Raw genomic sequence first — 11,810 nt, forward strand, 5'->3', positions numbered from 1 at the left:
ACAATGTATAACAATACTGATGATTTTAAAAAATCATATTATTGCAGAAAAGCTTCATTCATGACAAATTGTTAAAGATGTTAAGGCAGACTTAGGCCAAGGAGGTTCAGGGAGGCAGGGAAGGAGACCATTGCCTTGAGATCTTTTAGTGAGGAAAATAGACTGAACTCAATTTCTCCTGCAAGGACAGGTGGGGATTTGTAGCCAAGGGATAGGCTCTTGCTCAAAGGTAAGGGATTTGCAGTAAAACAATTGGAGAGGATTGTTGCCAAAGATACACAATGGTGGTCAGAGACTAGGTCTGGGAGATATTCACTAAACTAACTTAATAGGATTCTTGATAAAACTGGGTTCTGCAAAAACATGAAGAGGAAATGGTGGACCTAGTCAAAGAAACAACTCAGAAGAGATTGAGTCAAGTTTTGGTTAAGGACATAGTCTTTGTCAGTATTTTAATAAATATTATATATGATAATAATAATAGCCTTTATGTGTCAATTAACAGTAGGCTTATGTCATGATGGGCTTTGATATCATGGTGTCTACAGTTTTGCTGATGGTTTGACTGGTGGATAATTTCATAGATTGGAACACTATCATTTAATTTGGCAAAGATCTTTCATTGGGTAATTTTGACATCTGAGTCAAGTCACTGTTGTTTGTGTGTGATGTTAAGCGTGGTACCAAGAAGAAAAGTAACGTCTGTGCAAATCATGCAACCAGAGCAAATAAAATCATTGGCAATTGATCTATCTGCCTCAATATAAAACATCCAGCTCTACCTGCACATACCACGTGGCTGTGACTGAGCAGGACTGCAGATCAGACCGACGGTTGCAATCACAGAAGCTATTCTGCCACAAAACATACTTTGCAAGTAACCGGAGCAATCCTCTTGAGAGTGTATGACTCAAGTTCATGACAAGTTCCTTCATTTCCACACAGCTTAGTATTTAAGCACTGTCATGTGTTTTTTTTTCCTTTTCTAGATTTATTCTCTTTTAAACAAAGTTAAGAGCTTAAGGAGGAGGACCCTGTCACATTTCCCTATTCCTTATAAATATTTACCAACTAGATGAGTTGATAGAATTTTCAAAACATAAGAAGCAATTAAACCAACAATGAATCCTCTTTCAACAATGACTCTCCTACATAAGGTATTCCATATGGATGTTCAAAAACACACATATCTATGCAGACAACTGATTTTTCCCATTCACTCCTCACCACATTAAATAGTTTTTTTTCAATGTTTATTTATTTATTTAAAAAGGGGGTGGGAGGAAAGATATCTTTCATCCACTGGTTCACTCACCAAATGCCCACAATGGCCAGGGCTGGGCCAGGCTGAAACCAGGAGCCTGAAACTCCACTCAGGACTCCCCTGTGGGTGGCAGGGACTCAGTCAAATATTTCAACCATCACTTGCTTCCTCTCCCGATGCACAATATGCCCAGGATGCAGCAGGTAGCTGGACTGAAAGCAGAGTAGCCTAGACTCCAACCAAGCACTGCAATATGAGATGCAAGTATTCACAGGGGCAGCTTAACCCACTGTGCCTTGATACTACATGTCACCCCCTGATCCTAGTACTGTTAGCTTTTTCCTGTTCCTGATGACCAGGGGAAGACTGAAAGAAGGTAAAAACAACACAGAAGACTGGCTGGTGCGGACAGTTAACTGGCTGATGCAGACAGTGTGTAATCGTGGGAGTAAGGGGAAGGAAGGAAAGAGGGGGGATAAAATGTTTGGTAGGTAGACTAAGAACACAACAAGCAGGTCTTTCAGATTAAGGACTCAGGACACACCCAGTGGCTAATGGTGAGAGATCGGAGCGGGAAGTTGAGAAATGGTGGAAAACGGTGGTAATCATGGGACAAGTTGGAGGTGGCAAGTAGCCTTTAGCGAAAGAAAATAGTGAAAGGGATTTCCAGCCACTTCCTTGCGTTTCAGGAGATGAATGGGTCAATGGAATGAGACATTGGGTCTTATTTATGGCGATCCATGATTTGTTGAATCTCTTTTGTATTGTCACCCAGCATAGCTCAACCTAGAATTGGAGGGACTTCAGTGGAGCGAGGACAATGCCTGAGATTTTTATAACAAACACTTGAATATCCTATTTAACTCTGAAATGATGTGGTAGCATTTTTTAAATATGAAATTCTTTCTTAAAAAGACAAACCTTTTCTTAGAAATATAAATGTTCTTTCTGAAAAAATTTACAGCCACTAGTCAGCTCCTTAAAAATGCCTGCAACACTGAAGCTAGGCTGAGCCCAATGCGGGATCCAGGAGTACAACCCAGGTCTCCCACAGGCGTGGCTGCCTCTCAGGGTCTTTCTTAGTGAGCTGGAGTCAGGAGTTGGAGCTGGGCATTGAACCCACACACTCTGCTGTGGTATGCAGCTGCCTTAAGTGATGGCTTAACCACTAGGCCAAATGCCCACCCTGACAGGCTTTATTTAAGTTAGAGAAAAAAATGTAAAATCGTCAAAGGTCTTTTAGGAATTTATGTTTAAAATAATCTGTCGTATAAAAAAAAATCAGTAAATCTGATGACACCCTGGCTTCTTCTAAAACGAAATCATTCATTTAAGAGTCATCAAAGTTCCCTCCCCACTCTCACAACCAATGTTTTAGTTTACAATTTGGATTTTCCTGTAGCGTTTGCTGACTTTTTTTCTTGGCCCCCTGATAACCAGCTGTATGTCTTTAGCATATGAACCTTTGTAACTATTCATCATTGATATGGTCATGGTAGCTTTCATTTCCATCAACAGGCTTGAACTGTGGCAAACATTGCAGCTCCTAAGAGCTTGCTTTATAATGAGTGCCTAGCTTAGCCCAAACAGTACTACATGTAGTCAACCCAGCACCATAATTAGCAGGCCTGCCGCTGATACACTATTGAGGGATCTGGGCCAAGAGCGTAGATGCACCTTTCTGTGTGGATTACCTTTCTCTCATCCTACTTCCTCGCACGTCTGAGGTCCATCCACGCACTAGTCCCCTGGGAAACAGCTGTGCTTTGTCTATCTGTGCTCCCAGGAGGATAGTTCTTGTAAAGACTCTCCTGAAGTGAGCTTGGGTTTAAATAGAGGGAATGACGGAGTGTGGAATACAAGGAGAGATGTGGGCATGTCCTGCTGTCCTGAAAACGCCTCCCCCTGGGGAAGAGTTCCACCAGAGAAGTTCTCTAATGCACTCAGGCCAGGAAACCTGATTGGCCAAGTCTAATTGAAGAAAGAAATCCAAAAGGATTCCCATAGCTAGAGAGTGAAAGAACAAAGAACTGAACTCAAGTCTGCCTCCTTCCAGTTGCCTCTCCAAATGCCAATGGCCTGTGTAAATATTAGCTTTCCAGGTGTCTATATTGTATTTTTTTATGTTTCTTCTTTTAAAACTTTTTAAGCCACGAGCTTATTCTGGTCTCTCACACGGGTGCAAGGTCCCAAGGCTTTGGGCCATCCTCTACTACTTTCCCAGGTCACAAGTAGAGAGCTGGATGAGAAATGGAGCAACAGGCATACACACCGCTTCCATATGGGATCCTGGCACGTGCAAGGCAAATACTTCAGCCACTAGGCTATCATGCAAGGTCCTCACATGCTTTTTATATTAGGTAAAATTCCCTACTTAAAAAATACTCACAAGCATTACCATCCGAATAGCCTGCTATATGCCTACCAACCCTGAGAATCTGTATGACTATTACGGGAGTTCTAGTAAATGGTAGTGAACTGACCAGTTGATTGATTTATTCAGCCTCACTGTATGAGTTCTGTGTTCAACGAAATATGAAAGGCTTTGTAATTTTTGTTTCACCTCATTGCGCATCACCTTCTAAGGCAACAGATGGATGATTGTTGAGAGGATGCCAAAGATGTTCACATTCCCTTGCACTATAGAAAGTCTCTAGAAAACAGCTTATTTATTTTGATCTGCTTTCTTATAATATCTGAGCATGAGTCCAACTTAGTGATCTCTACAATATGCTAGTTTACTTACTATGGAAGATATTTATTCTTTGGGAGAATACTAAAGTGTAAATCAGAGGCTGAGGAATTTAATGAAGCTATTTAAGACCCCACAACCAATATCTGACCAAGGCAGAAGCCAAGTCCATGGACCTCACAGCATACATTGGTAACCATTGACATACCTCACCTCAAAACCCAGTATTCTCAAAGAGTCAGCTTTGGAAGGAAACTTAGAACTCATCCTCTGCACATTTCTTGTTTTGGATGCTTGTAGTGGGCTCTGTCAATAAAATTTAGGTTTCTAAACCTTTCCATTCGCTCAGATTAAGATGCAACCTCAGATTCAGCTATCCCACTCCTAGGAATATACCCAAAAGAAATAAAAACTATATATATGAGAAGGCTATCTGTAATCTGATATTTATAGCAGCGCAATCTACAATAGCAAAGACACGGAAACAACCCAGATGCCCACCCTAAGAGGAGTGGCTAAAGAAACTGTGGTACATCTATTTCACGAAATATTATTCAGCAATTAAAAAGAATGAAATTATAGATGGTCTCAACTAGAGACCATTATGCTCAGTGAAGTAAGTCAATCACAAAAAAGAAATACCATATGTTCTCTCTAATATAAGGAATCCATCATGCAAAATGGAATGTATAGTGGTGGAATAATGGAGAAACAAAGCAATGTGCAGCTCTGCTTCCAAACAAAAGATGGACTCCTAGTGGAAGTGTTGGATATAGCTAGACAATGGGATGATGGCCTGTCTGACATTACCAGCAATGTCTGGGCACACTGAAACAGCAGACTGATGGAATTGTAACTCCTTATGAAGAGTTGTGACATTATGGGAAAAATCAATTGGAGAGTGAAAATTGGGGGGAGGGGAATCCCAGACTATACAGGATTGTGTGATAAATTTCAAAAATAAAGACTAAAAAAAAGATGGAACTTCAAGTTAACAAAATTGTTTTCAGTGAGACGTATCACCTGTTTTTATCTCATTTACTAAACTAGAATGCATATTTTACTAGTCACCTAACTAGAGCAGAACATGCTGTGAACTAGGTAAGCAGTTCCAAAACCAGTCTAAGTGTTTGGTGTTGGTGAGAGTTTCAACAGTTTCAATTAATAACTTCCTAATTATAATTTATCACATGTACTCAACAGGAAGAAACTTTCTTTTAAACAGCTCTTCATTATTTAAAATTGTGATCTGGATGTTAATTTAAAAAAAAAACAGTTTTCTTGAGAAATAATGCACCAGTTCATGCATTTGCAATGTGTAATTGTGGTTTTAGTGTGTTCTTAGATACGTGTGAACTATCACCACAGTCAGCTTCACACTGTGTTTCTCGCCAGGAGGAAGAAGCCCACACATTTTAGCAGCCACGTCCTTATCCATCCATGCCCCAAACCCTGAGCAATCACACATCTACTTACTGTCTATTGATTTGCTCATTTTGCGTATTTCACATGTACAGAATCATATAATTCATGGTGTTCTGTGAGTGGATTCCTTCATGTTCATCCATGTTGTAGCATGTATTAGTGCCCTCTTTGTGTAATCACCAAAAAACATTTCATTGCATATCACCTTTTTTTAAATAATCCTTGGACTTTTGGACATTTGGGCTGTTTCTTTCTTTTGGTTACGGTGATTAAAACTGTTATGGACATTCATGTATAAATTGTTGCTTGGACAGCTGTTTCAGTTCTTTTGAGTATATTCCTAGAAGCGGAATTGCTGAATCATTAGGCACTTATGTTTCACTTCTAAAAGAACTGCCAAACTTTCCCACAGCAGCTAATTCATTTTACATTCCCACCAGAAATTTCTCTGCATCCTCACAGGCTCTGTTTTCTGGGTTTTGTTTGGGTGTTTTACAAATTAGAGTCAGAGTAGTGGTTATTAAGTAGTAGCCCACCATGATTTTGATTTTAGTTTCCTTTATAGCTAAGGATATGAGACTTTTTCATTTCATTGTTAGCCATTTGGATATTTCCTTTGGACATATATTCAAGTCACTTGCCACTTAAAAACTTGGATTGTTTGGGCACAGTATAATGGTTCAATGGATAAATTCTCACCTTGCAAGCGCCAACATCCCTTGTGGATGCTGGTTCATGTTATGGCTGCTCCACTTCCCTTCCAGCTCCCTGCTTATGGCCTGGGAAAGCAGTAGAGGTTTGCTCAAATCTTTGGGCCCTGCACTCATGTGCAGGACCCAGAGAAAGGTCCTGGCTTCTGATTCCAAATCAGTTCAGCTCTGGCTTTTGCAGTCATTTGAGGAGTGAACCAGTAAAAGGAAAATCTTTCTGTCTCTCCTCTCTGTAAACCTGCCATTCAAATAAAAGATAAATTATTTAATTAATTAAAATTTTTGTTTATTTATATGAATAGCACAGAAGTAGACATTGACAGAGAGAGGTGGCCCATATGCTGATTCACTTCCCAAATGCCCATAGGAGCTGGGACTGGGCCAATCAGTTAGTAGGAAGAACTCAATCCCTGTCTCCCACATTGGTGGCAGTGACGCACTGGTTGGCATCATCTGCTGTTTCCCAAGGTATGCATCAGGAAGAAGTTGGAACGGGTGGGGGATGGATCTGGGACACAAACCCAGGCACTTCAATATGGGATTCAAACTTCCAAAGCAGTAGTTAGGGCCCAGTGCGATAGCATAGCAGCTAAAGTCCTCGCCTTGAACATGTCAGGATCCCATATGGGCGCCAGTTCTAATCCTGGTGGCCCTGCTTCCCATCCAGCTCCCTGTTTGTAGCCTGGGAAAGAAGTCGAGGACTGCCCAAGGCTTTGGGACCCTGCACCTGTGTAGGGGACCCGGAAGAGATCCTGGCTTCTGGCTCCTGGCTCTTGGCTTTGGATCAACTCAGCTCCAGCTGTTGTGGCTGCTTGGGGAGTGAACCATTGGACGGAAGATCTTCCTCTGTTTCTCCTCTCTCTATATATATCTGCCTTTCCAAGAAGCAGCAGCAGCAGCAGCAGCAATAGTTAAACTGCATGGCAAATGTTCACCACCATGTCTTTCTTGAATATATCTCTTGATGCATAACGTTTTTAAATGTTATTCTTTTCTTTTTTTTCATTTTTTTTTATTAATTATTTTGCATTATGTGACAGTTTCATAGGTTCTGGGAATCCCCCCACCCCGCCCCCTCCCCTCCCCCCTGGTGGATTCCTCCACCTTGATGCAGTATTACAGTTCAAATTCAATCAAGATTCTTTCCTTGCAAACATATACCAAGCATAGAGTCCAGCTACTTATTGTCCAGATGGGTTGAACAGTTTCTTGGGGAGACCTTTTCTGGTTTGAAGTTAGAGCTGGTAGAATATCATCACAGTCAATTAAGAGTCCCAATATAAGTGTTATTCTTTTCTGTTGCATGTGCTTTTCGTATCATGGCTAAGAAAGCTTTGTCCGATAAAAAAAGTCACAAAGTTGAATGCCTATGTTTCTTTTCTGAGGGTTTTATACATTCAGTTCTTATATTTTAGGCCTTTGATCTATTTTGAGTTAATTTTTGTATAGGTATGAGATTAGAATCCAGCTTGATTCTTTTGCACAGAGATACCCAGTATTTCTAACACCATTCCTCGAAGAAATTCTTTTTCTATTGAGTTGTTTTTAGCATCCTTGTCCAAAATCATACAAGTTGGTTTGCTTTTGGACTCTCAATCCTGTTTCATTAATCCGTATATCTGTCTTTATACCAGTGCCTAGCTGTCTTGACTACCATTGTATTGTGGCAAGCTGTGAAACTAGGAAGTGTGAATATTATTGTTTGCTTTTCCTCAAGATTATTTTGGCTATTCTGGGTCCATGTAGACTTTATTTTTTAAAAGATTTATTCATTTATTTAAAAGATAGAGTTACAGAAAAAGAAAAAGAGAGACAAAAACAGACAGCATTCCTTTTGCTGGTTCATGCCCCCAAATGGCCGCAACAGCTGGATCTGGACTGGTTAGAATCCAGGAATTCCTTTAAAGTCTCCCACATGGACACAGGAACCCAAACACTTGGGCTATCCTCTGTTGCTTTCCCAGACACATTAACAGGGAACGGGTTTGGAAATGGAGCACCCAGGATTTAAATTGGTGCTTATATGGGATGCTAATGCCGCAGGTGTTGGCTTTACTGGCTATGCCACAGTGCTGTCCTCCCATTTAGATTTTACAATCAGCATAACAATTTCTAGAAAAAAATTCAATCAGGACAGAATATTATTTTGTTTATATAAATTTGGAAAAGAATCTAACATTGTAAAAGAGTAGATCTGTCAGCAGGAAGAAATTCTAGAGTCAGGTTGCATTGTAGTTAATACTCCACTAATGGGATCTTTGATCATTGATCTTGATAAAAGGACATATTTGAATCCAAGATAAAGACCAGTTTGCATTGTTGAATTTGAGGAGACATTGTAGATATATTCAATTCTTATATTTGTGTGATAACTTAAAAGTGACAAAGTATGTTCACAAATTTTCCTCTCTTTTCATCATGATCATCCTGGGAAGTAGTTATCACTTAGAGTTTTCAATGATTCTTTGGACACAGAGAGGATATAAGGTGACTTCTTTAATGCACTAAGCTTGTAAGTGAGTAACTGGTTCTCCTACTTTTTGTGAAACTGGTGGGTTTTCTGGAATCAAAGATTCTCAGTTGACACTGGGAGAGTCCTTGGAACATAGAACTGGGTTTGTCACCTTCCTCCTAAATAGTAGAGGTAGCGTAAGCAGTCCGGGATGTTTAGGTTGGGCATTTGGCCAAGTGGTAAAGTTGAGACCCCTGTGTCTCATAGAGGAGTGCCTGGGTTTGGTTCCTGGCTCCAGCTTCCAGCTGATGCAGACTCAGGGAGACAGCAACAGTACTTCAAGTAACTGGGTCCTCGTTGCTCTCACTGGAGACCCCGAGGCAGTTCCCAGCTCCCAGGCTTCAGCACCAACGCACCCCAAGTCGGTGCAGGTGTAGGCATTTGGCAAGAGCGCTCTCTGTGTCTGCCTCTGCCTCTCATGTAAGTAAATTTAAGCTTGCAAATTCTTGGGAAATTCTCTTTCTGTGTCTTTTCTTGTCTGATCTGAGTCTGCAGCACTGCCAGTTCCCTCCAGCAATGCCCTGTCTGATGCCTCTGCTACTGTGCAGTCTACATTGTTTCCCTTCTGTGGCTTCTGTTACTTATTCATTGTGTTCATTTTTTTCTCTCCTTCAGACTGTAGTTGTTGGAAGGCAGAGCAGCCTGTCACCTTCCCATGACAGCAGTAGATGGATACTGATAGATACTGTTGCCTCACTAATGGGAAATCCATGAGCACTCAGAACATCTTTCATGGTCACAGGAACTGGCAGGGGTCACTATTCACTAAAATTCAGTTACTACGCAGGGATAAACAGGAGCCGCTGTGTGCCAGGAACACAGTGGATGTGTTTATTGCATTTGTATTGTGGAACACGGGGAAAGCACAGCCTAGTACAAGTCAATGACCCGTCTCAGAGAGCCGACTTTGGCATCCATGGCCCCCAAGTCATGGTAGCGTCTGTAGTCTCCAGGTCTGAGCAGGTACTGCCGCCCACGGTAGCTGGGCATCTCATAGAGGACCCAGCAGCCCTCCAGCACATGGAGGGAGTAGACCTCATTGAGACGGAAGCGATCGTGGATGCAGGAGCAATCTTCAGTGAGCTCGCACACGAGTCCCCAGTACTCGTCTCTCTCATATAGCCTTATCCTGTGAGAACTGGTCTGTGGTGACGATAAACAGAAGAAGAATTAACAGTGTGCTTCCCTGGGGCCAACCAAAGGGACCTTGTCAGTCTGCGTCCACATGGAGCACAATTTTCACACCTTCTCTAATCCTACTCCTTATGTTGTTCTACTCAAGAGACAGGCAGAAATAAAGCTGACTTGAGTAGTGAACCTGAGAGCTTATGGAAGAAACAAGACACAGGGCATGGGAGCCCTCTCACAGGCTAGCTCACCAGACTGCCAGAGGAGCTGCCATTTCTGTTTCCTTTGTGACTTCACGTCACCAAGTCGTAGTTGGATTCATCTTTCAGTCACTTTGACACTCACAATTTGTCTCCATCTTTTTACATGATATTTTGCCAAGCCATTTGTAATTTGAGGCTTTTTTTTTCTCATCTCAAATAAATGTGCTTTCAGGTTTACCATTTGTTCTAGTTTAAACATGACTTCAATCCTAAATCTTATGCGCATTTGATGCCATGCTCTGTGTGGTTCAACAAGACGAAGCAGTCCTTTGGGGAAGATGGTGACTGTGCGTCCTAATTGGTCATCTGAGGTAGCCTTGTCAGAAGTGAGCTGATAATGAATCTCGGGAAATAGGAAGCCAGTGCTCTAGGATCCGAATCATTATGTCATAGAATGTACTAGAAAAAAAATATCAACCAGTCGAAATATATATATATATTCATCTTGTTTCCCATAGCCTGTTATTTTTTAATCATTGAAAGAATTGTGTGTGAGTCAGGCCTTGGTGCAATGGAGAAGATGTTGTTTGAGGAGGTATCCATCCTATGTCAGCCAGGGTTCCAGTCTTGGTTTCACTTCTGATCCCAGCTTCCTGTTAATACCTACTGTGGAAAGCAGTTCATGGTGGCTTAAGAAGCTGGGTCCCTGCCAGTCCCATGAGAGATCTGGATTAGGAGCACAGCTCCCAGGCATTTGGGGAGTGAGCCAGTAGATGGGAGGTTTTTCCTTAGAAGCCTTGCTGTACGGGTTCTGGCCTGGAGCAAACGGACATTTGTCAACATCAGCCACCAACTACTGATGCTTTCATGCTAGGTCCTAGAAGCAGAACTCACGTAAGGAATGGTGCGGCAGGAGCGGATTGAATCGCTGAGGCCCATCCACTGCTGGTAGTCGGGGTATTCGCCCCGCCGCAGGAAGTACTGGTGGCCCTGGTAGTTGGGGCGCTCATAGAGCATCCAGCAGCCGCTGTCCACGCAGATGGAGTTGCAGCTGCTGAAGTAGGGCTGCAGGTTGGGGCAGTCGCTGCTGCAGTGGTAGCAGCGGCCCTGGAAGCCCCGTCCTCGTAGAAGGTGATCTACAGTGGAAAACAAGTGACAGCAGAGAGTGAGCTGGATGGCATGTCCCCTACCCAGAGCAGATACTCCCTAGCCACAGTGCGGTACCTTGGTGGGCTCACCTTCCCCATGGCTGTTGATACCGGATGTTCAGCGTCCACTGTGGTGGCGAGGAGAATGGCAGGCGGCATATATAGCAGGACGGATGCTGCGTTGGCAAGAACAACACAAAAGAGACCTGGGGGTAGTGCGTAAGGGGATTTCTGTGTTCTGTCTGTTTTTCATTTGGGATCATGGGGCAGGGGACTGTCGTTCTCTCTGGCATTTTCGAGTTGTCCTCAGCAGCTCCAGTGAAAGGTATTGAAGTCAGCAGAGGCATTCTGACCTTGGAGACAAAGGGCGGCCCTCTCGTCCCAGGCAGCACTCTGGAAATACGGTGCATGCCCCGCATTGCACAGTGTTTGCCTATGAAACTGCTGAGATGGAGCGGGGTGCTTTCATCTGAGGGACACACGAAGCTTGCATGAGTTCCAGAAGGACTTGAGGTGTGAAGCGGCAGCCCCAAATCCCAAGCTAAAGGCCCTCTAGTAGAAAGCACAATTTCTTCAGCATGATGTGCCTTCTTTCGAAAGAAAAATCATAGATTTGATTCATGAAAGATCAGAACTCTGTTTGCTCCAACATGTCAGTCATAGCTATCAATGAATGGTAAGATTATAGCTCCCAGTTCATGCCTTTATCTATTCTTTTTGTTGTTTTC

The 11,810-nt window shown here is 42.5% G+C and overlaps 1 protein-coding gene across 1 annotated transcript; it reads right to left on the bottom strand.

Annotated features, from left to right (window-relative positions):
• Window positions 1–9,411: 9,411 nt before the first annotated feature.
• On the bottom strand, window positions 9,412–11,181 carry LOC101531475 (gamma-crystallin A). Its single transcript, XM_004576883.2, is given in 4 exon segments — window positions 9,412–9,746; window positions 10,829–11,052; window positions 11,055–11,070; window positions 11,173–11,181. Coding segments are annotated over 4 exon segments (522 nt in total). The 3' UTR covers window positions 9,412–9,473.
• Window positions 11,182–11,810: the final 629 nt, after the last annotated feature.

This window comes from Ochotona princeps, chromosome 5 (assembly GCF_030435755.1).
Source record: "Ochotona princeps isolate mOchPri1 chromosome 5, mOchPri1.hap1, whole genome shotgun sequence".
NCBI lineage: Eukaryota > Metazoa > Chordata > Mammalia > Lagomorpha > Ochotonidae > Ochotona > Ochotona princeps.